The following is a 24662-nucleotide window of genomic DNA, read 5'->3' as shown; positions in this document are numbered from 1 at the left end:
GGGAGAGAAACGTGTGAAGTGTAAGGAACACAGGTGGCCGGCTGAACCCGGACCTTGAGACGTCTAGTAATGGAACGTGTGAGGGGAAAAAGATACGAAACATCCATGTCGCGCAATGCGTCTACTGCTGCTGTCCATCCAAAGCAGCCATCAGCTTCTGCTTTGTTGCCTCATCCAGACCCAGGGCTAGCTCGCTGATCTTGTCCAGCGCAAACTTCCTCCGCAGGTCCTTCAGGGCACCCTCCAGAGCGTCCTTCTTCTGCTCTAGCAGACCAGCAATCGTTGGGTCGTCGACGTCCTCCAGTCCCACCTGGATGACATTCTCCAAGAAGGCGCGAGCCTCGCTGGCAGACATCTTGGGCTGAGCACCGCGAATGGTGGAGACGTACGACTCTTCCAGGAGCCTGCGACGCAATCGCTGGTAGAAGTAGCGTCGGGACTCGGCCCAGGGAACAGCTTGCCTGATGACGCCCATGGCAGCCATTCTACCGGTCTTGTCGTGCAGGTCGGCGTACGCAACCGCAACGGCAGCAAAGACGGGTCCAACTTCCTTTTCGCGAGCGACAATGCCGGCTTTGTCGCCAGCTGCCACCAGCTCGGCGTACTTGGGGTCCAGTCGAGCCATCGTGTCGCGCTGCTTGTCCTGTCGGTACTTGACGGATACGATCCCTTCAGGCTCCAGGACACCTCCGCGAGAGGTAGGGTCTGCGTACATCTCCATCATGCCATTCTCGTTGATGGTGCGGTCAATAACGACCCAAGCACCACCTCGTAGCTCAGCGCCGGGTGGCAGGTAGACGAAGACGGGTTGCTTGAAGGCGACCAGGCCGTCGACGATCATCGAACCAAACTTGAGAATCTGCTGGAACATGTCCTCTTGACCACCAGAGAATCCTCGCCAGTTGGCCAAGATCATCAGCGGCAGGCCCTCGCGATTGAGATCGGCAATGGCCTGAGCAGTCTTGTGAGCCGAGTTGGGATACCAGACTTGACCAGCTTCCATGATTCGCTGCTCATTCGAGTTGGGGTTGGCAGGGTCGGCCGGGACCACTCGCTCGAGTGTGCGCGTCTCGACTGCAATGACACCGACAGGGATACCACCTAGACGGGCTCGGCCAACGACGACAGAGGTAGCCCAGCCAGCCAGAGTCTCGGTCCAGGAGCCCTTGTCGAAGATACCGCTAAGGTAGCTGCCGTCCTCGCCGGTGGTGCCTTCGAGCAGGAATCGAGGGTCGTAGGGGCCTTTGGGTGGGCTGTAGCCTACGGGACGGTCCCAAGTGTCGTTGTTACCAATCGTCAGAGGCAGGGCGGCTCCCTTGGCCTCTGGGATGTACGAGAGCCATCGGACAAACTCCCTCATGGCAGCCATGTCGTCGGCGGCAGTCAAGTGAGACACACCATTTCGGTACATGATCTGAGGACCACCCAGCTGCAGGTTGCTCGTGTAGACTTCCCTTCCAAGGAGCTTGTTGAGGGCCTGGTATCCAGTAAGAATCATGGGCGATCCTTCGACCTGGATGACTCGCTCACCCAGTCGGGCAAGGTAGGCTCCGATACCGACACTGCGGCCAGTGACGATAGTGGCGGTGAAGATCTCCTGGGTAGCACGAGATGTCTCGCCAGCAATGAGACCAGAGCCGGACAGACATTCGACACCGAGTCCTTCTTGAAGACCGATGATGTCTGTGATGACATGGTGGTTAGTGCCATCGGCAGCTGTGGTGGTCTCAGTGATGACACTGCCAGCAGCCTTGCTTGTCAAGGTCTGAAGTCCAGCATCGTCGAGGTAAAGGTACTCGAAGCCCTTGGAGGGGTCATCACGAAGGAACTTGACCTTGAATAGTCCCATTGGCTCACTGGCAAGACCGATTCGTGCTCCCGAGTTGGCAGAGACGTAGAGTCGAGGGATCCTCATCTGGCGTGCCAGCTTAGATGCAGCAGCGAAGAAGCGGTCCTCTGCAGGTCCGAAGGATCCAGCCTGGATCGTGACATCGTTGGCGATGATGATCAGCTTTCGGCCCTGAGGGTACTCGCGCGTGATGGCGGTGATCAGCCAGGCGACCATACCGATCTTGTTCAGACCAGCAGGACGCTGCGTCTCTCGGAGAACGTCCTCTTCCTCGTCGATGACGAGCTCAGACACGGATGGCAGGGGGTCGGAGGGTGCACCAGGGGCTCCCTTCCACGAGGCTCGAAGCGACTCTCGGAAGACTGCGACGAGGTCGTGGCAGAAGGTCGTCTGAAGAGCATGAGCTCGAGCACGTCGAGTCTGCAAGGCGACACGAGGCTCGTAAGGGAAGTTGGCAAGCTCGCCATTGAGACGACCAGGTCCGAGGATGCTACGAAGGGTGGTTCGACCCGCGTCACTGACATGCTCTTGGTAGCCTTCGAAGCGGACCTGGAAACCAGTCTCGTTGAAGACGAAGAATCGCAGAGGCAGGCGCTCTCCCTTCTGAGTGAGGACGAGGCGAATCTCGGCATTGGTGACTCGAAGACGGAAGAGTCGAGGACCGTGTCGCTCGACGAAGCTGGCCAAGGTCTCGGAGACCTTCTCGAGTTCGACCTCCTCTGGCAAGTCGTACAGGAAGGACAGGAAGATGTTGTTGTCGTCTGTACCTCGGGTGTCTGGGCGACCCTCGGCGACTTCGAGCGTGTCCAGAACATCAGAGAGATGCTTATCCGTGCTGGCAATGAGGAAGTCGGCGGCAGCCTCTCCAGAGATCTTTCCAGGCCTGATGAGGGCTCGGACGAAGAAGCGGACATCGCTGGGGTTCTGACGGCTTCGAGCGAAGTAGAGGTGCACAGACGAAGAGGTGACCGGAATGGGAACGATCTCGAAGTTGGTGACGAGACGGCTCAGCTCGAGCTGGTAGGCAAGAGCGGGCTCAATGTTGCGGATAGCACGCTCTTCAGCCCAAGTGCCATCCTCAGATCGTCGCAGAGTGGTGAACCAAGGGTACACGCCCGGCTGGGTGTGCAGGTAGGTCACTCGTCGAATCCCCGCCTTGGCGATAGCGTCACCGAACTGGTTGGTGTAGGCAACGAACTGGTCTCGAGCTTGAGCATCAGAGGTATCTCCCTCGTCCGTGACGGCAATGTTCAGCACGTTGATGGGCGAGGTGGCATTGCCTCGCTTGAAGACCTTCAAGACCTTGGGCAAAGCATCGGTAAGATCCGAAATCATTCCGACGCTCGTCATGACTCCTTGTCGCAGATCGGGCCTCTTGTTGGCGTTCTCCTTGGCCTTCATGAGGCCTTCCAGATCGGTCTCGGAAGCCTTGCGCTCGGAGGTAGGCTTGCCGGGGTTGGCCAGTTGGAAGTCCCACGAGATGACAGCTCGCTCTTCTGCGCTGAAGTCTTCCATGGCGTAGTCGAAGTTGACTAGGTCGTAGGCACGGTAAGCTCGCAGCACGTAGGTGACCAGGGCTGCGAAGGCAATTGCGGGCTTGCGCGATCGGAAGAAGGCGTGCAGAACATCGTAAACGGAGTACTGACTGTCGGCGAGCTCCTGCAGGATGGTGATGTTAGGAGTGTGATACTCTTCGTCCGAACCATAGCTGTTGGCCGACACAGAGTTCTTGAGAATACTCTCCATCTGGTACTGTCGGTCCTCGAGGCTTGGCAGATGTGCGGCAATGGCCACTTCACGCGCCTTGAGAGCGACGGGAGCGACGAGCTTGCCCTGCAGAGAGGCGAGCTGAGACAGGACCTCCTGCATCTTTGCGCCGTCACTTCCTCGAGTGAGGTAGCTGGACGGTCGGACGTACTTCTCAAGAAGGGCGAGGATGAGCCCGTTCTTTCGAGCAACGCCATTGTGAGACTGAACCTGGTCGACGACCGCTTGCAGGTCATCATCGGCCTCCTGGCGGAGCACGAGGACGACGTCTGCCTCTCCAGTGAAGCGACTTTCCGTCAGGTAGTACTTCTCAAGCAAGGAGGCGTAGACAGATGCCTCGTGCGCCTTCAGTCCACCATTGTACTCCTCGAGAAGCTGAGTCAGGGGAGTGAGAGTGGTCTGAATCTGTCCCCTCGAGGCCGGTTCGACAGAGTCCTTGAGGAACGCTTCCACCGTCTTGCGGAGTCGAGCGGCTGGGAACTCGGCGCCTCGCTTTTGTGCCGTCTCAATGTTGGCTCGGAACGATTCTTCCAAGCGTGCTGGCATACGGCCCGAAAGAGCAGAGAGGATACGCTGGGCTTGTCCGTAAGGGAGGGTAGGGTCCCGCAGGAGCTCACTGAGCTCTGCCAGTGCGGCATACATGGTAAAGCTTTGGTCGAAACCATCGAGTACGTCCGTCAACACCTCGAGCACGTGGGAGAAGCGCTGCTCTGCCTTCTGACCCACAATGACGGGCAGTCCGATATCTGGAAGCTGGCCACTGAAAGGCTTGGCGTGCTGTACCTTTGATGGGTCGTCGAGGGCGAGGATACCGAGGACATCTCCTTGGGCGACTGAGGTACCGGGAGACTTGACCCATGAGACAATGGCATCCTCGGCAGCTAGCAAGGGCAGATACATCTTCATGACCTCGATCTCAGCAAGGACGGCTCCTGCCTTGACGTGCTCACCACTCTCCACGAGGAGCCTCTGGAGCTTACCTGGCGAAGGAGCGGTGATCTGGGTGGGATCATTCTCTTCCTCGATTGTGCAAGTTCGAGCGTCGATGCTGAGTCGCATCGAGCCAACTTCTTGCTGGAAGTAGACGGGGTGCGACTTGCCGCCGGCAAGGGTGATCAGGAGACCACCGTCAGCCAGCTGTCGGACAGAGACGAGAATCCTTCCTCCGTTGAGCCAAAGTGACCAGACACTGCGAGAGCAGCGAGAGGCGGTCCAAGAGTACTTGATATTCTCGTGGATGAACTCGATATTGGAGAAGACCGACTGCAAGGTCTGGCGAGGAGGAACCTGACCCTTGTTGAGAATGCGCTTGTAGTTGTTCTCGCATTCCTGTGCCTTCAGGTGAGCATGGACGGCTGCTCCAGCAATGACGGCCAAGTCTCGAGGAGGTCGCTCGGCAGCGAAGCGCTCCACAATCAAGCGATCGAGCCAGCTGGTGTTGAGGCTGTTGTCGATGAAAGTGGGGGTCTCGAGCAATCGAATAAGGTACTCGACTGTGGTTCGGAAGTCTCCACGGATGGACAGCTCCTTGAGCGAGATGATCATGTTCTTACGGGCCTCGTCTCGGGAAGAGGGTGAGTATGCGAACAGGTGACCGAACTGAGAGTCTGCAAACTCGTGCAGACCACCGGAGGCCTGAACCGAGAAGTAACCCCAGACTGAGTCAGACGAGCGGAAGGTGAGCTCAGTGAGTGCTCCCATACCAGGCTTGAAACCAGTGTCTGGGTTCTCTGCGGTGATACGACACGCTACGACGTGACCCTTTGGCTGAGGCTTGCGCTGCTTCTTGGTAGACTCGGGGTCGACAAAGTCGAAGTCGATGGGGTCAGAACCACGAGGGTCCATGCCGTAGAGAGTCCTGATGTCGCGGATGCGGTCAAGAGGAATACCCATAGCAACCTGTAGCTGAGCAGCGGGGATGTTGACACCAGACACCATCTCAGTCGTTGGGTGCTCGACTTGCAGACGTGGGTTCAGCTCCAGGAAGGCAAAGTCGTTGTTCTCGGGAGAGTAAAGCCACTCGACGGTACCGGCAGAGACGTATCCGACGAGCTTCGCCAGACGAACGGCTGCCTTCTCCATCTCATCTCGCGCCTGCTCTGGGGCGATTGTGACGGGTGCTTCTTCGATGATCTTCTGATGACGTCGCTGAACGGAACAGTCTCGGCCGAAGATGCTAATGGCGTTACCGTATTGATCTGCGAGCAGTTGCACCTCCAAGTGTCGGGCTTTGCCAGCCAGCTTCATGACGAAGATGGGAGAGCCAGGCACCTCTCCGAGGGCGGCATTGTATAGCTGCTTGAAGTCCTCAGCGGCTTTGCACATTCGGATACCCTTGCCTCCTCCACCTTCGGAGGCCTTGATCATGACTGGGAATCCGATGATTTCAGCCTTCTCGAGACCTTCCTCGGCAGAGTGAATGCAAGCGCGCTGGTACACCTCATCGGACACGGTCAAGAAGCCTTGCTCGCTCATGACAGTGTCCTTGATGCCAGTACCCGACCAGGGCATGCACGGCACATCGGCGTGCTGGGCCACAATTGTGGAAGAGATCTTGTCACCGAGCGATCGCATAGCCGATCCAGGAGGACCAATGAAGACGATCTTCTGAGGCGATGCCGCGAGGGACTCTGGCAGACGAGGGTTTTCAGAAGCGTGTCCCCATCCGGCCCAGACTGCATGAACGCCAGCACGCTCTGCAATATCTACGATAAGGTCCACATTGGCGTAATTGTTGTTGTTGCTTCCTCCTGGCACTTCCACGTATTGCTCGGCCATACGAATGTAGTCGGCATTGATCTTGAGATCTTCAGGCGTAGCCATGACTGTGAACTCAATTGCCCTCTCATCACCAAAGGTTTCGTAGGCCCATTTTCGCACCGAACGAATCTCTTTCACAGCGGCAATACCGTTGTTGCAGATGAGGACTTTTGTGATGACAGTGTGACCGCCCTGCTTGCGCACAAAGTCGGTCACAGGGCCAGAAGGAGCTACATCCAGATGGTTGCCACCTGTGATAGAGGAAGAGCAGGGAATGGGCGTGAAAGGAGGTCAGCAAACAGTCTGGGCAGGTGCAGGGACTGACGAGTCCAGTGTCTACTCACCAAAGAAGTGCTTGACCTTTTCGTGAGCACTTCGCGACCCGTTGGTTGCAACCTCGTTGGGAGGGGTAGCACGGCCATCCTCGCCTTCTTCGGCAATGGCGCCCTCGTTGAGCATCGACGCTGGGTGTGCGGCGGAAATTTCTGGCTTGCCCTTGTGGATAGTGAAGTCGAACGACGGCCTGCGACCCTGGGAAGAGGATGCGGCCGAAGCGTCTGTGCCTGTTGCAGTAGGCGGCATTGTGAGCAGTACAGAGGTGGGGAAAAGCTTCTAGTATAGGACGATCGTTGTGTGAGGAAGCGAGTATGAAGTGAACAGGGACAAGACTCTTGAGAAGGGCGAGGTAGTAGTCGTCGGTGTATCTTATTGCTCTACACCGTGCGTGGTCGTCAGTCTAAGTTGCTCTCGCAGGAGAAGCGGTGGTGAGGAGCGAGGTAGCGGGCGGAGGCGGCGAGGGATGATGGTATAGCGGGTGTCGAGGGTGGGAGGGGTGGGGTGTGTGAAGTAGGTGGGAGGGGTCTATTTCACCAATCGAGAGTAAAGGTTTAGTCTCGATGGGAGTTGTTTGTTAGGTACAGGAAGGAAAGAGGTGGGAAAGGGGAAGCAGCGTTGCGGGTGGAAGATGAGTGCCTTGGCTTGAATGGTTCCCTTTCCCCCCGTCGGCTGCTTCTACGACGATGGCCGAGGTGCGGCTGTCCGTTCTTCCTTTCCCCAACCCCAAGCAGCACCACGGGCCAGCCTCGGACATCGTCTGCCCGAATTACACGGAAGGGGGGCAGAGCAGGGGCCACCCTTCATCCACCCCACCCCACCTTCCCAACAAATTTCCACACCCAGCTCCCCCTCAACCCCGCAAGCCCCGAAGACGACCGCCACTGCACCTTCTGCCGCCCAACACCCCAGACCAAGCCCGGAGCCGAGCAACGTCCCTCCCTCGCGGCGCACCGCACGGCATGCACCCACCCCATCCGGGACGGAACGGCACGCTTCAAAGCACGCACACACCCACGCGCCATTCAGGAGCTCACAAGAAAGGGAAGAAAGCAGGATGCAAATGTGCATTGGTATGTAATTGAACTGATTGATGACTCAAAAGACCAGAAAAGGGGCAGAAGATTATTTTGGGGGCGTGGTAGTAAAGGAACCCCTTCAGGCACAGGCAAGGCGAGGCGAAGGGGGAGGGAGAGATGGCGAGGAGGCCGAGGGGCCCAGAAATCGACGTGAGAGAGGCTGAAAAAGATCCTCATTGTGCAACGTCCAGAGCGACCGCCTCAATAGTAGAGTTGCTCGAGTCCGTACCCGCACTTCCTTCTCTGCTGTCTCGTCTCCCACTGACAGTGAGACGAACCCCGCCGGGGACTCCTCCTGCCACGATCCTCCTCTTGAGCAGGTCCTTCGTTGCTTCGTCCCCGGCATCCAGAGCCGGGGACGCAAAGGCTCCCGACTCGTACTTTGGTCGAGGGATGAGATCATTCGTGAAGCGGCGGAAGTCCGGAGATGGAGTGTGCATGTAGTGTTGCTTGCGAGACACGGCGGCACGATGTCGTTGCGCTGGACCAGAACATTCACCTTCTCCAGCCTCTGCATCGTCTGCGAGATCATGTAGGCTGAGCGAAGCAATATCGACAGAGCTACTCGCAGGCAGCCTCGCTGTCCCTTTGCCACGAGGAGAAAGGGAGCGATGCGCAGATGAGCTGACCATCTCACTCGCTCCTAGTGGAACAGGACGAGTTGCATTTGTGAGCGCTCTGCGTCGATAGCGAGGTATGGCCGACCTACGCTCTCCCATCGAAGTGCCCTCTTGTGCGGCAAGCCAGGCAGAAGCTGGCGTATCAAAGGCACTGGTAGTCCTGTGCGCCATCGGACGCGACGAAGTCAAAGAGGTATTGTCCTTTGTCATACCAGAGCTCCTAATCTTGCCCAAGAGCTCTCCACCCTCGCCCCTGACAGTTGTCATGGTAAATGACCTCTGCTTAGAGACATTCCCCAACGAGGCAGCTGGGCGACCAATGGCCCCACCAAAGTGCGAGTTCTCACTTGACGAAGAAAGACAGGCAGACTCTCCGACAGAAGTCAGCGGCGAGCAAGGATCGGTCGTGTATCCTTCAGACCGAGTCATGGTAGTAAGGTTAGAGCTTGAGCCGGCCAAGGACGAAGTCGAGGAGGCTGCTGAAGAAGATTGCTGAAGTTCCATGTCTTCACCCTTTGGTCCGTCCACAGTAGCTTGTGGGGTGCCATCATCTTGCACTGGCGCCTCTCTCGAGGGACTTCTGGCCTGAGCAGCATTGCTAGACACTGCTGCATGTGGTCGCATCGATCTCACTTCCGCACTGGTCGTCATCTTCCTGCCGCTACTACGATCGTCGCCAGAGTCTTCCTGGGCAGAGTCCGTGGAGCTGATAGGGGTATCTTCGCCGCTTCCGAAGAGATTAGCGTATTCTCCCTTGACCTCGTCCGATTCCGCCTGCAGAGCGCTCCTGAACTCGGACAGTGTATCGATGAGCTCGATCTCGTCGAACTTAGAGAAAGGCTCTGGCTTCTCCCACTGGTCGATGATGCCATGGTACGCAGTGAGCCAGGGGTGACGAAATGCCTCTTCTGCCGTCAGCCTCTTCGCTGGATCCCACACCAGGAGCTGCTCTAGCAGGTCGACCAAGCCAGGTGCAGCTGTCTTGAGAATCTTGCGAAGAGGCAGCGGCGGCGAATCCTTGGGTAAGCTCTCTACATAGACCTTGGCACGCTCCGAGCTGATCCTATCGAGGACGGACTGAGAAGGTGGTCCCAGCACCCCGTGGATGCGAGCGATTTGATCCACGTAATCTTTGCCATCGAATAGAGGCCTACCTGTGGCCAACTCTGCGAGGATGCAGCCTACTGACCACATATCAATCTCAGGTCCGTATCCCTCGTTGAAGCCTAGCATAATCTCTGGCGCTCTGTACCACCGCGTCGATACATACTCTGTGAGCGGGCCACCAGGAAAGTCCAGTCGGGTAGTGCGGATTTTGGAAGGCTTAGGAGGCGCTGCAGCAGGTGATGGCGGATCCGCTCTATCGTGCCCTGAGGTCTCTTGCGTTCCATGCGGCCTTGCAGGATGCTCTGGGGACGATGGACTGGTGAGGGAAGCATGCGGCACCTCCTGATCAACTGTTGGCGCTTCGTTAGGCACCTCTCTCCCTCGCTGCTTCTTCCGTTCCCTGCCGCTGAGATCTTGCTTCTCAGTGGTACCGTCTGCGAAAGCTCTGGCCAGTCCAAAGTCGCAGATGAACAGAGCACAGTCTGCATTTACTAGTAGATTCCCTGGTTTCAAGTCTCGGTGGATGATGTTTGCAGCATGCATATACCGCACTCCCCGCAAGAGTTGCGCGGCAAAGTATTGCAAATGAGCATCTGACAGGGCCTGGCCTGATCTGATGATCTGACTGAGATCTGCCTCACTAGCCGATAGGACGAGGTAGATCTCGGAGAAGTCGATGAACGTGGTATCGAAGTCGATGAGTGCTGTGCAGTTCTGATTCTTGAGCATATGCCGTAGTATGGCCACTTCACGTAACGCTCGCCGAGCCAAGACGTCCCTTTCGAAGACTCGTGTGACTTTCTTGATGCTGTAGAGGGTGGACAGGTACCCAGGATGTTCAGTGACTGACGCATCTCATGCCGCCAGTGGAGGACGCTCCTACTCACGCAACGTTCATATCTAGCTCCTCGTCTCTCGCTAGTGCGACGCATCCGTACGCTCCAATGCCCAGCTCTCTGATGAATTTGTACCGCTTGGGCACATGAAACGGCACGCCTAGGCAGCTGAATGAGTGATAGCCTCTAGCTGCGAGCCTATGCGCCGACAAGGGATGATCCTCGCTAGCGTATCTAGGCAAAGGTGGAGCCACTGATGACGATGCGGGCACACTCCCCGATGCTTTCCTGGTCGTCCTCGATCGTGACCGAGTGCCTTGCCGTGATCCCACCTGCTGGGTCAAGGTGGAGCCGCTAGCGACGCTGCTGGGGGAGGCTGTCCGCTCTGCCATCATGTGTTGTGGCGAAAGCTGTATCGCAGCAGAGGGGTGTAAATGAGCCTTTCAGGCCGGCCACAAACACTCCCTGCAAGTGTTGGTTAAGGTCTGCAGCTGCGAGCGGGCTAGCGTGACATTCGCTCAGCCACGGGGTGATCGCTGGATGCAGTCCGAACAACCGATGCGATGGCGAGGGGTGGTAGACAAGTAAAGCGAGAGTGGGGGGTAGAGATGACTTCTGCGTGAATGCGGTTGTCTATACTGAGCAGGTGAAGAGGTTGGTCTTCTGAGCTCCTCTACCAGATGACGAATTAGGCGCTTGCTGAGGGCAAAGAACACCACAGTCGATGCGCTGAGACGTCCGGTGCCTGGAGAGCGGGGTCACTCCTAGTCTTCGCAAGCCCTGTCTCTACTGGATGGTCTGTCCTGACAAGAGCAGGCGTATTGCTGTGAGCAAAGTAGTGGACACAGCGTTCCTGATCGCCGGTGATGGATCGAAGTGGGCAATGACCTATCGAGGCGCGCGAGGGAGGAGATTGCCGAGGTGACCGGTGTCCCTTCGAGACGGGTGCGGCGGCAGTGGATGGGTGCTCAAGCTAAGCAAAGCTGATGATGATGATGCTCAGGAAGCAAAGATATGTGTGACAGAACGCACACAATGGGTAGAGTTTGAGGGAGTGTGATGGTAGGAGCTGCAAGTGAGGGCAGGTCCGGCGGAGGACCTGGTACGTTGACCCAGCGGCCAAAAATCAGGAGCGGAAAGGAGACGCGGCTTTGCCTGTGAGAGAGATCGTGGTTGAAAGCCGCCTTCTAGAGGGGCAAGGTTTCCCCGGCAAGGTCTGGAGAGATAACGGACCAAATGGTTCGGACGGCGGTTATAGTGGGTCTGAATAATTTCACAAGAACAAAAGCTTGGGTACTGCAATGCGCAATCGTAGTAATTCGATGAGCACAGTGGGGGTGGGGGCAAAAGGCAGCACGCAAGACACGGGCAGGGGCAGAGCAAGGTTCAGGAGTCAGCCTTTGGCACTCCACCTTTACCCATCCGAGGGCCAGCGAAAAGATGGCCAAGAAAAGGATCTATTTCCGAACAGCAGAAACAGCATGCTCAACGGCCTCCTACCAAGGGGGCACAGTAGCAGCAAAAGCTGCAGCAGCCGCAACGGCGAGGCAGGCAGGGATGGAAAATGAGCTCATTCGCCGGCATCTCCGCGTCCCGTCCGATCACCATGGGTAAAACGGATGGCCATGTGACACACCAAATGAATTGAAACGCGCTCAATAGTCCGCACCAATGAGTCTCGCTTTCTCCTCTGACGACGTCCTGCACCCTCGCAATGTCCTCGCGGCCGTTGAGGCTTCCGATCGACACATCCGCGGGTCCAGTGAGGCGTGCGCCCCGCTGTCACCGGCAACAGAGACTGCAAAGCCGCGCGCCTGCCTCCCCAGTGTCAATATCGTCGCTCGTATCCGGCAGCGAGACTAAGTTCGCAGCAGCGATGTGTGTGTGGTCCCTGCCTCGACGCGACCCGAAGACGGGATGGTCTCTGGCCCGCTTGCTCGCTCGTCCTCCTTTGTTCCTCCCCGTTCCATCCGTCTTAGCCGGCGTCTCGGCTTTTTTTACGAGATCGAGTGACGTTAACATGTGGCCTGCGTTGAGGTGCGAGATGTCCCTCTCTGGTGGCCCCCCACCCCCCCACCTCCCCGGCTGGTCTATGCCCCCCTTGTTCCGCGCCGTCTTCACACCCCCAACTCAAACCGTCGTGTGGGGTTTAGGTGTGTTCGGAACTACAGAGCTTTGGTACGCAACGCTCCTGGGGCTTGGCGGCCACATAACGCCAAAATGTCCCGCCTCTGCAGCCCAGCCTGGTGAGATCTGTTCGGGCCCTAGCGTGCCGGGTCGTTGAGCGGAAGCCCCGAAGAACGTTGGCAGAGGTTAGCAGGCAAGTCGTGAAATTGCTGGCTTCTGCAGTCCAGACCTTGTTTTGTTCAGCCGAGGTTCAACTTTGTTGAGGGCCGAGCCGGATCTCGAGGGATTGAAGCGCAAGCGAGTACCCACAAGCTCCATGGCAATTATCTCCGACCCGCTTCCGATCCTGCGCCCCGGGCCCAGTTCCGGTCCGTCCGGGTACTGGTCCTATCGGAATCGGAAGCACGGTCCTGTGATTGAGATCTCCCCGACTCATCCTTGCCGCCCCTCGGATACCGAGACTCATGACATCTGCTCCCACTCCAGCAACGGCGCCCGGAGGGACTGCTCCGTCTGGAGTCGCCGGCATGGCCCGTCGTAGCGACGAGGAACCAGATGTCTTCGACCCGTCGCTCATGCCATCTATCATCCCGTGGATAGCATCTATCGTAGACAGCTTGAGCGAGGCAAGCCGAGACAGCTCGAGTCTCTTTGTTGCAAGGGGGAACGGAGACGTCACGAATGGAGACCCCAACGGTGCCCGGGCTCCAAGAGCAGCCTGTGATTCAGCATCAACAGCGCTGGCCTCAGGCCCATCTCACTCAGCCGATCCATCCATTCTCCGTCCTTCTGTGCCGGCCCCTCAAGATCGATCCGATGGTCCTTCCATCGCCCTGGGTCAAGTCTCGGACGACGATACATCCCTCTATGATTTTCTCTTCTCCTCCTCGGCCACCGGTAGCGGAGGCGGTCTGCTAGGCTCCTCATCCGGGGGTCAGCCCTCGGAGCTGAGCGTGAGGATACTCAGAGAAGCGAGGGAATTGAGAGACGTCTATCGGGCTGCAGAGAAGGCGATTGCTGGCATGGAGGGAGGAGAATGGAACAGGGATGAGCAAATACAGATGATCAGGCGTCTGGAGGAGATGAAGAGGAAAGAGCAGTGAGTATCAGAGGGGGAGCTGCAGCCTCTACGCTGTATGCTGATTCAAGATCCTTGCTTTCTCACTCGTCCGATACTAATCAGACAAGCGGGAGAACTATTCGAGAGGGCAGCAGCATCTCATTGAGCTGGCTACAAATAGACGTTTTGATTGTGGGTGCAGGGTAACACAAGAGGAGGACTAAAGAGCAGAGGCCCCAAAGAGGCAAGACCGACAGTCAATGACCTGTACAGTACCATAACGAAAGCGTCCACGTCTGTTCTTCTATCAACGCGATTCCAGTTCCTTTTCCGATTTGTGACTCTTCCCCACCACTGCTCAGCGCTCTGTCTTGGGCCGCAATCTTCTCTCAGGCCCAGTTGATCCACGTAACTCCATCACGGATGGGCAGAATGGTAGACAGGACTCGCTTGTCCTGCAAGACGTTGTCGTTGAACTTTCGCAGAGCCACTGCATTGTTGACAGAGATGCCGGGGACCTTGGCGAGGAGCTTCTCAATTTGAGGTGAGCCCTCCTCAAGGAACGGAGAGCCCTCTGTGATGAGATAGAGCGCAATGCGAATACGTAGTCAGTCGCTGCTGGTTCTCAAGTAGCGGCGGAATCCCCTCTCCTCCACTTACTGTACAATGTGTTGTCGCAGAGTAGGGTTCCCGACTTGGCGAGTAGGCCACCATTGATGATTTGATCAAAGTAACCCTGGTAGCCCTCCTTATCAGCATCAATGAAGATGAGATCGAAGGGTTCTGCTTTTCCGCTCTGGACCTCCTTGAGAATAGTCTCGATGGAGTCCTTTGCCTTGCCGGTCATGACCTCGATCTTCTCGGAGACGCCGGCCTTCTCCGCATGGGGCTTAAGGAAGTCCTTCAGGTAGGCATCGATTTCCAGCGCAATGACCTTTCCTCCCGCAGGCAATTGATCGGCGATGCAGAGGGTGGTCGTGCCAGTGAACATGCCGACCTCCAGGACTCGCTTGGCCCGGATACTCTTTGCAACCTGAGCCACGAACATTCCTTCATAAGCTCCAGCGGAGAACTGGGCCCCCAGGGGGAAGGCGGTCTTACCCTCCCTGTGACGGGCAGCCCAATCTTCGGACACTGTGGCCTGTGCCAGTCCCTCGAAAGCAGCGGGCGGAGCGGCGCTGTGAGACTCAATGTAAGGATCTAGCTTGGTGAGAACGTCCAAGGAGAGCTGCAGCTGAGAGATGGCATCTTGGCTCGGGGCGGAATCGGGCGAGTCCCTGAGCAGCGAGAGAGCCTGGGAGATGAGGCGAGAAGCCGACAGAAGGGGCGTCTCTGCCGGGATTGCAGTTGCTGAGGAAGACATGGGAGAGGAGGAGAGAGTAGGAAGGGAAGGGAGTGATGAATGTAGGCGAAGGTTGCGAGTGAGGTGCAGTCTGAACGCCGGTTGCGAAGAAGGCAGGGCTGACAGGGTTCAGAGAAGCAGCGGAAGTTGGCCTTACGACATCTGCTCCACTGTGGACCCTGCGTTCCGGCAGCGGAGATCGAAGTTGGCGTCTGCCGAGGCTTCTTCGCGTCTGCAGCGTCGGGACGGCAGTTGAGCCCTGACGTTTGCTGCTGCGCCTGCCTCGTGAGGCCCCCGCTCCTTGTTCCTGGCCTGACTACATCACCATCACACCGCCATGGCTCGGGATACCCAAGGCGAGATGCTTGGGCACAGCCATACGCCTAGCGGATATGAGAATTGGCTAGCTTTGCTTCGCATCGTCCAGCCGCTGGGGCTCCTCGCAGCACTGGTCGTGTGTGCACTCCTACTGGCCCCATCATCCTCATCACCGCGACGCAGGAGGTCCAGCGCGCTAGGCTCCATCATCCTCGCGGTACTCTTCACCTACTTTGTTCAGGGCCTGTTGCTGGTACTGAGAGCTGTCATTCCTACTGACCATCAGAAGTGGACACCGGCATTGCCCCTCTGGCGCAACATCGACTGGCAGATTCCTCTGGACATCATCGTCATTGGTGCTGCGCTCATCCTCGTAGCTTGGCAGCAGAGGCAGGCGGGGCCCGGGAGATACTCAATCCAGCCCATCTATGCAGCCATCGCGTTTGTCGGCATTGGCGATGTCCTCATCCTGATCTTGTACATCATTGCCAAGGGCGGCAAGCACGACTGGAGGAGCACAACCCCATGGACCTGGGCTCAGCTCGCTCTGCAAATCCTCAGAATCATTGTTCTCTGGCCCATCCTGACCGTCATTGCTTCAGTCTCTCACTCCACTGATCCCGCCAGCGACGAAGACGCGAGGGATGGCACAGATGCTCGGCTGGCACAGAACTCGGAAGCTGCCTCTGCTTCGGTGGATCGTTCCACAGAGCAGAGCTCCCTGCTTCGACCTACCTCGGCGGGTCACGCCTCGCAGAACTATGGCGCTACATCGGCAGGGTCCTCCACTAATGGTCACAATACTCCGACCGCTGCATCAGCTAGCAAGGCCAAATCAGGAGCCGCAGCAGCCAATGCGTCCATGGGACTTACCGTATCGGCTCAGCCTCCTCCTCCCACATTCCGTGTCTTCTTTCAACGCATTGTCCTCCTCTTCCCATATCTCTGGCCATCGCAAAGCACACTACTGCAAGCACTCGCCGTCTTCTGTGTTCTCCTGTTGGTCATTGGTAGAATTGTCAACCTATCGGTACCTCTGATGCTAGGCCGCATTGTTGACAAGCTGGCTGGGAAGGAGACAGCCAGCTCAATGAGTATCTGGTGGCTGATAGCCGGCTATGCTGGCTTGCGATGCCTGCAAGGAAGCGGCGGCGCTCTCCAAGTCTTACAGAATATGGCCTGGCTGCCACTCCAGCAATACTCCGACCGACACATGTCTCTGATGGCATTTCGACATCTTCTCGATCTGTCTATGGCATTCCACAGTAAACGGAAGACCGGAGAAGTGCTACGAATCCTAGATCGAGGATCCTCCATCAATTCATTCTTCCAATATCTCATTTTCTCAATCGGCCCTATCTTCTTCGATATCGTCATCGCAACTGGATTCTTGTCCTTGACCTTCGGACCGCAGGTGGGACTGCTTCTCCTGTTCGTCATGGTTGTCTACACTGCAGTCTCGGTACAGCTGACAACGTGGAGGACTGCCTTAAGGAGAGAGGCAAACAACAAGGACAGTATCTCTCGTGCCATTCACACAGACGTGCTCCTCAACTACGAGTCGGTCAAAGTCTATGCGAATGAGGGCTACGAGACACAGAGATACGAGCTGAGTCTTCGCGCCTACCAAGAGGCAGAGTGGAAAGTCAGCGCCAGTCTCAACGTTCTCAATCTGGTGCAGAACTTACTGCTCGCTACGGGCACTCTGCTCATGCTCCTCCTCGTGGCGTACGATGTCGTCAATGGATACGCCTCAAGCTCTGATTTCGTCGTGTTCATCTCCTACCTCGGTCAGATCTACGGCCCGCTGAATATGCTTTCCACACTCTACAGAGTCATTCAGACCTCTTTAGTCGACACGGACAAGCTCATCGCCCTCCTCCAAGAAGAGAAGGACATCAAAGATATCCCGGACGCCAAACCTCTGGAGATCAACTCTGGGGTTTTGGAGTTCCGAGACGTCAGATTTTCTTACGATGGCAAAGTGGAAGCGCTGAAAGGCCTCAGCTTCACAATCAAGCCCAAGAGCAAGGTCGCCTTGGTTGGAGAGACAGGCAGTGGTAAGACGACCATCCTGCGCTTGTTGTACCGCTTCTATGACCCTACGTCTGGCTCGATCTTGATTGATGGGCAAGACATTAGCAAAGTGACGCAGGGTAGTCTCAGGAAGTCTATTGGTGTTGTGCCTCAGGAAGCTGGACTGCTAAATACGAGCATCAAGACGAACATTGCATACGGCCGAACAGACCCAGAAGCCACCGATGAGGAGATTGATGCCGCAGCCGCTGCTGCTCAAATCCTAGACAAGATTAGGTCATTCCCGGAGGGTCTGGACACAGTGGTCGGCGAGCGTGGCGTACGTCTCTCGGGCGGTGAGAAGCAGCGAGTGGCTATCTCCCGGTGCTTCTTGAAAAGTCCCCCTATCTTGCTCCTCGATGAGGCCACGTCGGCTCTGGACTCTCAAACGGAGCGTCAGATTCAGACTGCTCTTGCTACTCTGCTCGAGGGAAAGACGTCTCTGACTATCGCGCACCGCCTGTCTACCATTGTCAACTCGGATCAGATCCTCGTCCTCCATGACGGCAGAGTCGCGGAGAGTGGGTCGCATGAAGAGCTCATCGCCATCCCTGGCGGAAGGTATGCCGCGATGTGGCAGGCTCAGGTCGAGACGGACAACGAGAGGGCAGAGAAGGAGCTCCGCGAGAAGGAGGCGAGGGGCAAGGGAAGGGCAGTCGACGAGTCCACTGCCGAGGCGACGGGCCAGACTGATACGGAGGTCGCATGTGAGCCACAGCCGGGTATGCTTGGGGTAATCTCTCCCTCGCAGGTCGAAGCAGCTCTCGGCGCGCAAAAGCAGTCGAACGGTCTAGATGGAGAAAGCGAGACGACCAGCGTTCCAGTTGCTGCCCCAGCGCCTGAAGAGACGCCCCTTGTGACTCCAGCGGCTGCAGACCCTGCCCAGACTGTTGAACCTGAAGTCTCAGCTCCGATCGCGTCAGTAGAGTCGACCATCGAGGCGACTGAGGTCGGCGATGCGGAGACCAAGCTTACTTCGCCTGATCAGGCCGCAAGCACAAGCGCTGTGAATGTCCCCACAAGTGAAGAGGCAACAACCGCGCCGGAGCAGAGGCCTACCCTCACCCCTTCGACTTCGAGGGCTGACTCGAGCGCTTTCCCAACGAGCGAAGAAGCAACCTCTGCCTCTCCCATTGTTGGCTCCCCAGCTGGCTCCGCCTCTGGCACTTCCACTCCGGGCAAGATCCGCCGTCGTCTCACCTCGCTGATAAAGCGAACCCCGTCTGGTTCAGTAGCCCAAAGTGGATCCACTGATGCCGACGGTCCAGGCGCTTCACCGACCTCGTTGCGTCGCACAGCGAGCACAAGAAGCGCAGCAGGTGCGTCGCTCAGTCGCTCAAGCTCCTTCAAGGCCGGGAACCGATTGGGAGCCGAATCGCCCAGTCTGAAGCCACCGCCAGCACCCCAGAGAGCGAACAGCGGCAGCAGTACCGTCTCCCCATCGGCCTCTTCAAGCGGAGCGGTCAGTCCTGCTGCTGACGCGGGTGAGGCGCCCAAGGAGACGAGTCCGAAGCCTCCCTCTACCAGTGGTAAAGGCAATCTGTCGTCCAAGAAGAAGAAGAAGAAGGACAAGAAGAAGATGTGAGGGGAGGAAAAGGGAGAGAGCACTCGAGAGAAGTGCGGTGGGAGTGTCAGCGGGAGCGAGGGCGAAAGTCTGATGAGCGTTGATCACCTCGGAGCAGACAGCTGAGCGCAATGAGCTCGCAATCAAAGCCGAAGGGATTGGCAGCTCGCATTCAAGGCGAGGATCATCTTGTCTAGTTGGGCATTGCAGTACGATACAATTTTGTCTATTAATACAATGTGGCGTTTGGGTATTCTCTGATTACAGATGGATGTCTATGCCTGCCTCTCATTTTGTGTCCCACACTAGTCTTACTTGCCAAAGGGGTCCTCCGCCCTCCTCGTTCTGCCCAGTAGCGTTCGCGCCAGCTTTGAGGCCGTCGGGTTGAGCCGTGTAGAGGACGAAGACGAAGAGGCGGGCGAGGAACGCAGACGTTTCTTTGTGTCAACTGCGAGGGAGCTGCGAGCCTTGCCACTCTTGTCAGAGCGTTCTCTTGATGATAGAATTGATGTTGTGCTCGCTGTCGCTGGCGTCCGAGGTTCACGAATCCTCTCTCCCCTTGCCACTGCCTCCTCTACTCTCTCCCTCTCGCGCCTCTGCTTCTCTTCCCTCCACTCCTCCCGCTCCCTCCCCACCTCTTCTGCATCTTGTTCTTCACCAGGCAAGAGTAGCTTACGATCTTCCGCCCAGCCCATTTCCAATTTGAGGCGACGTTCCTGCCGCTCCTTGCCCTGCCGCAACTTCTTCTCCGTACGAAAAGTCCCACGCAGCCGAGAGTTTAGTGTATAAGGGTCCGCGGAGCGAGAATTGGCCAGAGTTTCCAGCTCGAGGAGACGCTTCTGTCTCTGCGCTTCTTTGGATCCAGCAGTAGTGCGCTTCTCCAGGGAGGCAAAGGCGTCTGGGGCGCTTCCTCCAGGCTTCTCAAGGGAGTCCAGACCCTGCACTGCGTCCCTGAGCCCCCTCTTCTCCCTTGCTCCTTCCAACTCCACTCTCATCCCTGCTAGAGTGTTCTGATTATCTCCCTCTGCCTCGTCGCGATCCCACTCCTCCTCCTTCTTCGTAGCCCCCTCGGTCACCACGTACCTCGCATTCTGTGGGTCCGTCTGCACCACGAATACCCCCGAACAATTACGACACTTGCACTCGAAAGCCCAGATAGGCGTAGAGAGATAGCTTCCCATGCGCTTTTTGTGAGCATTGTACCTCGTTCCCTGTGCGATGTGAGTGGAACAGTGGGCGCACCAAATGTTAAAAGGGAGCTCGAAGCGGACGGTGAGAGTTCCTTCGGTGGAGAGCTTCGAGGCGCGCTTGCCGAGGGGGTGGGTGCCGGTGTGGGAGTTGAAGGATTGGGTTCGAGGGTCCGAGTCTGGAGGCCGGTAGCGGCCCATGTTGAAGCCTTGCATCTTGGTAGCGACTGGGGGAGAGTCGAGGGAAGAGAGTGATGCCTCGAGATGTCTTCTTGCCTTGAGCTCTTGGTATCCTTGACGGATGAGATGGTGAGTAGACTGTCGGGAGTGGCTCCTGCATCAGCGACGGACTGAGTCGAGTGGAGCTGAGCCGCGGAGCATTTTTGGAACTTCGGGCCATGTGCGTCTGCCCTCTGTGCTTCCGCGAGGCCATGTCTTGACCTTCTCCCCCTTCTTCATCAAGATCACCCTTCAGTATGGCGCATCGAACTCTGTCCCTGCATCCCAAGCCCGACGTATCAGGTGGAATAGAGTACTGGCAGACTGTAGAGGCAAACGTCAATGGTGTACTGGGAGGGTACGGCCTCGGCACCCTGCCACGCGTAGACGCCCTCGGCTCGCGTCTCTTTCTCCTCTCTCTACTGCCGCGGCTTAGTACCATTCCAGACGTGACGCAAGATCCCAAGGTGTGGAGAGAGCAAAGAGCCAAGCGAGGAGGGAGGAGGACTAGAGCGCTTGATGCTGGTGCGGGAGTGGGCAGAGTCACGAGGGATGTGCTGGGCCTGCTACTTGATGAGGTACATCTGGTGGAGCCCGTGAGAAAGGTGAGTAGGCATGGGGAGCCAAAGGGGTGACGAGTCTACGTCCAATCCCTCCATGCTCACATGTGCTTCTTCACTGTACTGTTTCTCGCTCAGTTCCTCGTCCAAGCAGCAACTGAGGCCCCCACCTGGCCCTCCCTCCAAACTGCCCCTTCCTCTTCCACCTCCTCTCCAACCCAACCCAAATCAGTCCACTTCCACATCTCCACCCTCCACGCACTCGACCCCGCCCGGCCTTGGTCCACTTCTGACGGTGGTATCTTCCTCAACCCCAATGGTAGCGCAATGGCAGCTATCTTCCTCAACCCCAATGGTAGCGCAATGGCAGCAAATGGTGGTGGGAGGAATAAGAGGGCAAAGGTCGATGACAAGGAGAAGAAATTGGCTGGGCAAGGGGCTGAGGGTGGGAGCGATGCTGCGCTCATACCACCCGTCACTGCTCCGTCGGCAGATGCAAAGTCCAAGTCGAGCGCGAGTGCTCCAGACGTCGAAGTCAAGTCTGAAAGCAGCACGACTGCAGCTCCTCCTGCTTCTGCCGCCTTAGAGAGCCCCGAAGCAGAGCCACTGCAGTACGACGTGATCTGGTGTCAGTGGATGCTGCAGCACCTCTCCGATCCAGATCTAATTTCCTTCCTACATCGCGCAAAGGCAGCTCTTGTCAAGAACGTTCGGCCTGCGCCGTCACAGGAGGGAGGAGATGAGGAAGAAGAGGAAGCAAAGGCCAAGGAGGAGGAGCCACAAGATGGAGTGATTGTGGTAAAGGAGAATGTTTGCACGGAGAACGAGGACGGTAGTGAGAACGTTTGGTGGGACGAGGAGGACAAGAGTATCACTCGGTGAGTTGCAGGATCCAGTCACGTCGAATCCCCTTGAAGGATCCCAGAAAGAGATACTGACCCCTGCCCTGGTCTCACGCCGGCCCCGTCCTTGTCACCCCACAGCTCCTCCAAAGCATACGAACGCGTCTTCCGCGAGGCCGGTCTGGAAGTGGTGCGATGCGAGGTGCAAGAAGGTCTGCCTGAGGAGCTCTTCGTCGTCAAGATGTGGGCCTTGAGATGAGGTCAACGTTTGCTGGGCATCCAATCTGCTCATTCGACACTTTTTGAATGACAACAATTTTCTCAATCAGAGCAGAGAAGAACAACAGAGTGAAGGGGAGAAAGGTATACACGCGTTCCGAAAGACAGAGTTCAATGTTCGGGGAGGGTTCCCTCACCCTTGCTGCTGTCACCACTTCTGATTCTCCGATGGCAAAGGCCTGCTTCGCCATCCTCTTTTGATCAGCCGATCCCCCTTTCTTCTCCTCGTGCTAGGCTGGGTCTAGATCTTCACCCCACCCGCTCTACCTCCCTCCCCTTCCTCTCCATCTCCACGAAGCGTCTCATCCGATCTTCGCCCCTCCTCTCCTCCAATCTGCCTGACGGATCGACTACTCTCCGGCCTACCCCTCGCTCCCCCACCTCCACCATAATTGAGAACATATCCATCTTCGTACTCATACTCCCCCACCCCTCCAGGTCCACGTGAGTCTTTCCGGTCCAGATCGATGCTCTGCATACTCTTCCTCGGTAGAGCTCCTTCGGGGTTGGGAGAATACTCTGGTGCATCAGAAGAGGAAGCGCTGAACCCTCCTTCGGAGTGAAGGGAAGGCGCAGCACCTACACCTCTACCTCTTGGCGGGAGGGGAGAGCTTGGTGGAGGTGGGTAGGAATAGGCGTAAGGTCCCCCGTCAGGTCTACTGCTCTCAAAGGGACTGGTCTCGTCGTCGTCGTTGAATGCGGAGGAGTAGGCTCCTGCGCCCGAAACGCCTCTGCGACTGGATCGAGATAGGGAAGGGTCCCGAAGTTGGCGGAGGAAAGCAAAGGCGAGGAGGACAAAGAGACTACCGAGGACGGTGACGATGATGAGCCTGTGAGGGAGAATGTGGAGCAGGGGGTGAGTGTGTCGATCGCAACAATGATTTGGACTGTCCGTACATACCAGATGATGACCCAGGCGGTGGTCCTGCTCCATCGCGCCTCACAGTACGCCTGCGCCTCGGCAGCCGTCATGGTGGTAGACGCCCCATCCGATCCTGATCCCCACAACCACCAGCTGGAATCAGTGTCACTGTTGGTGCCAGTATTTCTGGTGGTACATCCAGCAATGAGGTCCGTCTTGGCTACGTAGTGCTCTACAATGCCTACGACTTCCGCGCCAACTACGAGTGCTAGAGCAATTGTGCTTGCGCGGGCATACAGAGTCGCCCAGCTCAGTCGGGAAGTCCAGGCTGCTGAGAGTCCCAAAAGTTCTACGACGGCTGCTACCAGGAGGAGAATTCCGAGGATGACATCAAAGGTCTTTAGCTTTCCCGTCTCGCCTGTTTGATTCAAGGAGCGAAGAGAGACGGCTGCGCTGAATACGAGGTAGAGGATAGATATGGAAGTGGTGAAGAGGAGTACTGGACGGAGTGAGATGCGTTGCATCACTCTCTGGTAGGCGGGCGGGGGAGGTCCACCTGCTCCTGGACGAGGAGGACGGGCAAAGTTGGGTCCTGGACCCATCCTGGATGATGCTGCTGCTGGTGGAGGAGGACCGGAAGGAGGTCGGTAGTGCGGGGCTGCATCGTATTCATCGTCGTAGCCATAGTCGCGGGCGTAGGAAGGGTGGTGGGGAGCAGCAGTAGAAGCCATGTTCGTCGAAGAAGAAGGGAGGATGGTCATGGATCGGGTACACCGTCGACGATGGTCAGCGTGGAGCAGCAGCCAGGAAGGAGCTATCTACACCTTTAAGGAGGCCAAGGTAAAGGCGGAGGCGCACCACGGCACCACGGCCTCACCCGCACTTGCCCCTCAGTCGCGGAAGCAGGGCAGCTCCACCGTGGAGCTCCGACGACGCACCGTGGGAGACTCAGATACGCAAGACGAGTGAAGGCGAGCATTCGTACGAACAGCCTTTGCAAAGAAAGCTCATCTTCTGCAAGAGTAAGAGCTCAGCAGATCGTATGCGGTCACGCCAAAGCTTGGAGCTTCTACGCAGAGGCAATCTCCACTGCCTCTTTCGAGAGAGTTTGGCACCGCGAGGAAAACTCAACGTTCAGTCTATGCCCTCCACGTCTGCCATCGGGGGCTCATCTAGAGGGGCAAGTCACGATCTGCCCAACTCTCCAAATTACTTCCTCTCCTTCACAAACAGCCGGATACCCCGTCGACACTCCTTCACTACAGATGGTTGCTGAAGAACTGATGCATTGCGCAACGAACGAGAGAAGTACTGCCGGGCAAAGAATTTGAGCGAAGAAACGGTCCAGTCGAGTCCGTATGGACAAAAGGAGAAGGTGTGCGAAAGAATACAAAAAAGCAGGAAACGAATACACGACGGAGGTGACCATCAAGCGCAGGAGGTTTACGAAGCCAAGACCAGTAAGTGTGACGCTTAAGTGCTGTTCTGACCAGCGTTGGCGTCGTCCTGAGTACCTGTGTTGTCGTTGGTAGAGGTTGTTGGCGACGCAGTAGCAGTAGAAGTGGTCGTGGTGGTAGTAGTGGTCTCAACCTCGGTACTAGTGATAGTGGACGTGGCCTCAACGACTGTAGCCGTGACGGTAGAAGTGGCACCAGTCGACGTGGCAGTGACAGTCGAAGTAGCATCAGTCGTCGTGGCAGTTGCCTCGACTGTGGCATCGGTCGTCGTGGCAGTTGCCTCAACTGTGGCATCAGTCGTCGTGGCAGTGACGGTGGCGGTAGCATCGGTGACCGTAGCGGTGACGGTGGCAGTGGCATCAGTCTGGGTAGCAGTGACAGTCGAAGTAGCATCAGTGAGAGTGGCCGTTGCCTCGAC

The 24662-nt window shown here is 57.2% G+C and overlaps 10 protein-coding genes across 10 annotated transcripts in view; 4 read left to right on the top strand and 6 right to left on the bottom strand.

The window, feature by feature from the left end:
- Window positions 1-51: 51 nt before the first annotated feature.
- On the bottom strand, window positions 52-7158 carry BCV69DRAFT_157076 (hypothetical protein). The gene is made up of 2 exons (XM_025489396.1): window positions 6721-7158; window positions 52-6627 (listed from the first exon to the last, which is right to left on the bottom strand). The coding sequence occupies exons 1-2, from the start codon at window positions 6956-6958 to the stop codon at window positions 122-124; spliced, it is 6744 nt and encodes a 2247-aa protein (XP_025349007.1). The 5' UTR covers window positions 6959-7158; the 3' UTR covers window positions 52-121.
- Window positions 7030-7876, top strand: BCV69DRAFT_157041 (hypothetical protein). The gene has a single exon (XM_025489394.1). It carries the CDS (start codon window positions 7359-7361, stop codon window positions 7788-7790), a length of 432 nt encoding a protein of 143 aa, XP_025349006.1. The 5' UTR covers window positions 7030-7358; the 3' UTR covers window positions 7791-7876.
- Window positions 7877-7961: 85 nt separating this feature from the next.
- Window positions 7962-10743, bottom strand: BCV69DRAFT_298051 (kinase-like protein; the record flags this gene model as incomplete). The annotated part of the gene is made up of 2 exons (XM_025494180.1): window positions 7962-10323; window positions 10403-10743. The coding sequence occupies 2 exons, from the start codon at window positions 10741-10743 to the stop codon at window positions 7962-7964; spliced, it is 2703 nt and encodes a 900-aa protein (XP_025349005.1).
- A 2046-nt stretch (window positions 10744-12789) lies between these two features.
- BCV69DRAFT_157068 (hypothetical protein) lies at window positions 12790-13917 on the top strand. The gene is made up of 3 exons (XM_025489395.1): window positions 12790-13498; window positions 13548-13577; window positions 13684-13917. Exons 1-2 carry the CDS (start codon window positions 12943-12945, stop codon window positions 13562-13564), a joined length of 573 nt encoding a protein of 190 aa, XP_025349004.1. The 5' UTR covers window positions 12790-12942; the 3' UTR covers window positions 13565-13577; window positions 13684-13917.
- Window positions 13488-15008, bottom strand: BCV69DRAFT_268386 (S-adenosyl-L-methionine-dependent methyltransferase). Its single transcript, XM_025490864.1, has 2 exons — window positions 14199-15008; window positions 13488-14112 (listed from the first exon to the last, which is right to left on the bottom strand). Exons 1-2 carry the CDS (start codon window positions 14899-14901, stop codon window positions 13928-13930), a joined length of 888 nt encoding a protein of 295 aa, XP_025349003.1. The 5' UTR covers window positions 14902-15008; the 3' UTR covers window positions 13488-13927.
- Window positions 15009-15373: 365 nt separating this feature from the next.
- Window positions 15374-18022, top strand: BCV69DRAFT_233523 (hypothetical protein; the record flags this gene model as incomplete). Its single annotated transcript, XM_025489864.1, has 1 exon — window positions 15374-18022. A coding segment is annotated over one exon (2649 nt), but the record flags the coding sequence as incomplete, so codon positions are not given.
- Window positions 18023-18859: 837 nt separating this feature from the next.
- BCV69DRAFT_281756 (DUF572-domain-containing protein) lies at window positions 18860-20350 on the bottom strand. Its single transcript, XM_025492100.1, has one exon. The coding sequence runs from the start codon at window positions 20239-20241 to the stop codon at window positions 19150-19152; it is 1092 nt and encodes a 363-aa protein (XP_025349001.1). The 5' UTR covers window positions 20242-20350; the 3' UTR covers window positions 18860-19149.
- A 107-nt stretch (window positions 20351-20457) lies between these two features.
- On the top strand, window positions 20458-22205 carry BCV69DRAFT_281755 (hypothetical protein; the record flags this gene model as incomplete). Its single annotated transcript, XM_025492099.1, has 3 exons — window positions 20458-20849; window positions 20943-21682; window positions 21788-22205. Coding segments are annotated over exons 1-3 (1201 nt in total), but the record flags the coding sequence as incomplete, so codon positions are not given.
- On the bottom strand, window positions 22206-23634 carry BCV69DRAFT_156942 (hypothetical protein). Its single transcript, XM_025489393.1, has one exon. The coding sequence runs from the start codon at window positions 23546-23548 to the stop codon at window positions 22505-22507; it is 1044 nt and encodes a 347-aa protein (XP_025348999.1). The 5' UTR covers window positions 23549-23634; the 3' UTR covers window positions 22206-22504.
- A 626-nt stretch (window positions 23635-24260) lies between these two features.
- Window positions 24261-24662, bottom strand: part of BCV69DRAFT_276597 (hypothetical protein) — a gene marked incomplete at both ends in the record, with an annotated part of 2735 nt that continues 2333 nt past the window's right edge. Inside the window, one exon of the mRNA XM_025491115.1 lies at window positions 24261-24608. Coding sequence (XP_025348998.1) covers window positions 24261-24608 — 348 coding nt within the window. The remainder of the gene's footprint in view (window positions 24609-24662) is intronic.

The sequence above is a fragment of the Pseudomicrostroma glucosiphilum genome, assembly GCF_003144135.1.
Source record: "Pseudomicrostroma glucosiphilum strain MCA 4718 unplaced genomic scaffold BCV69scaffold_4, whole genome shotgun sequence".
Classification (NCBI taxonomy): Eukaryota; Fungi; Basidiomycota; class Exobasidiomycetes; order Microstromatales; family Microstromataceae; genus Microstroma; species Microstroma glucosiphilum.
This window is presented reverse-complemented; position numbering and strand designations above follow the sequence as displayed.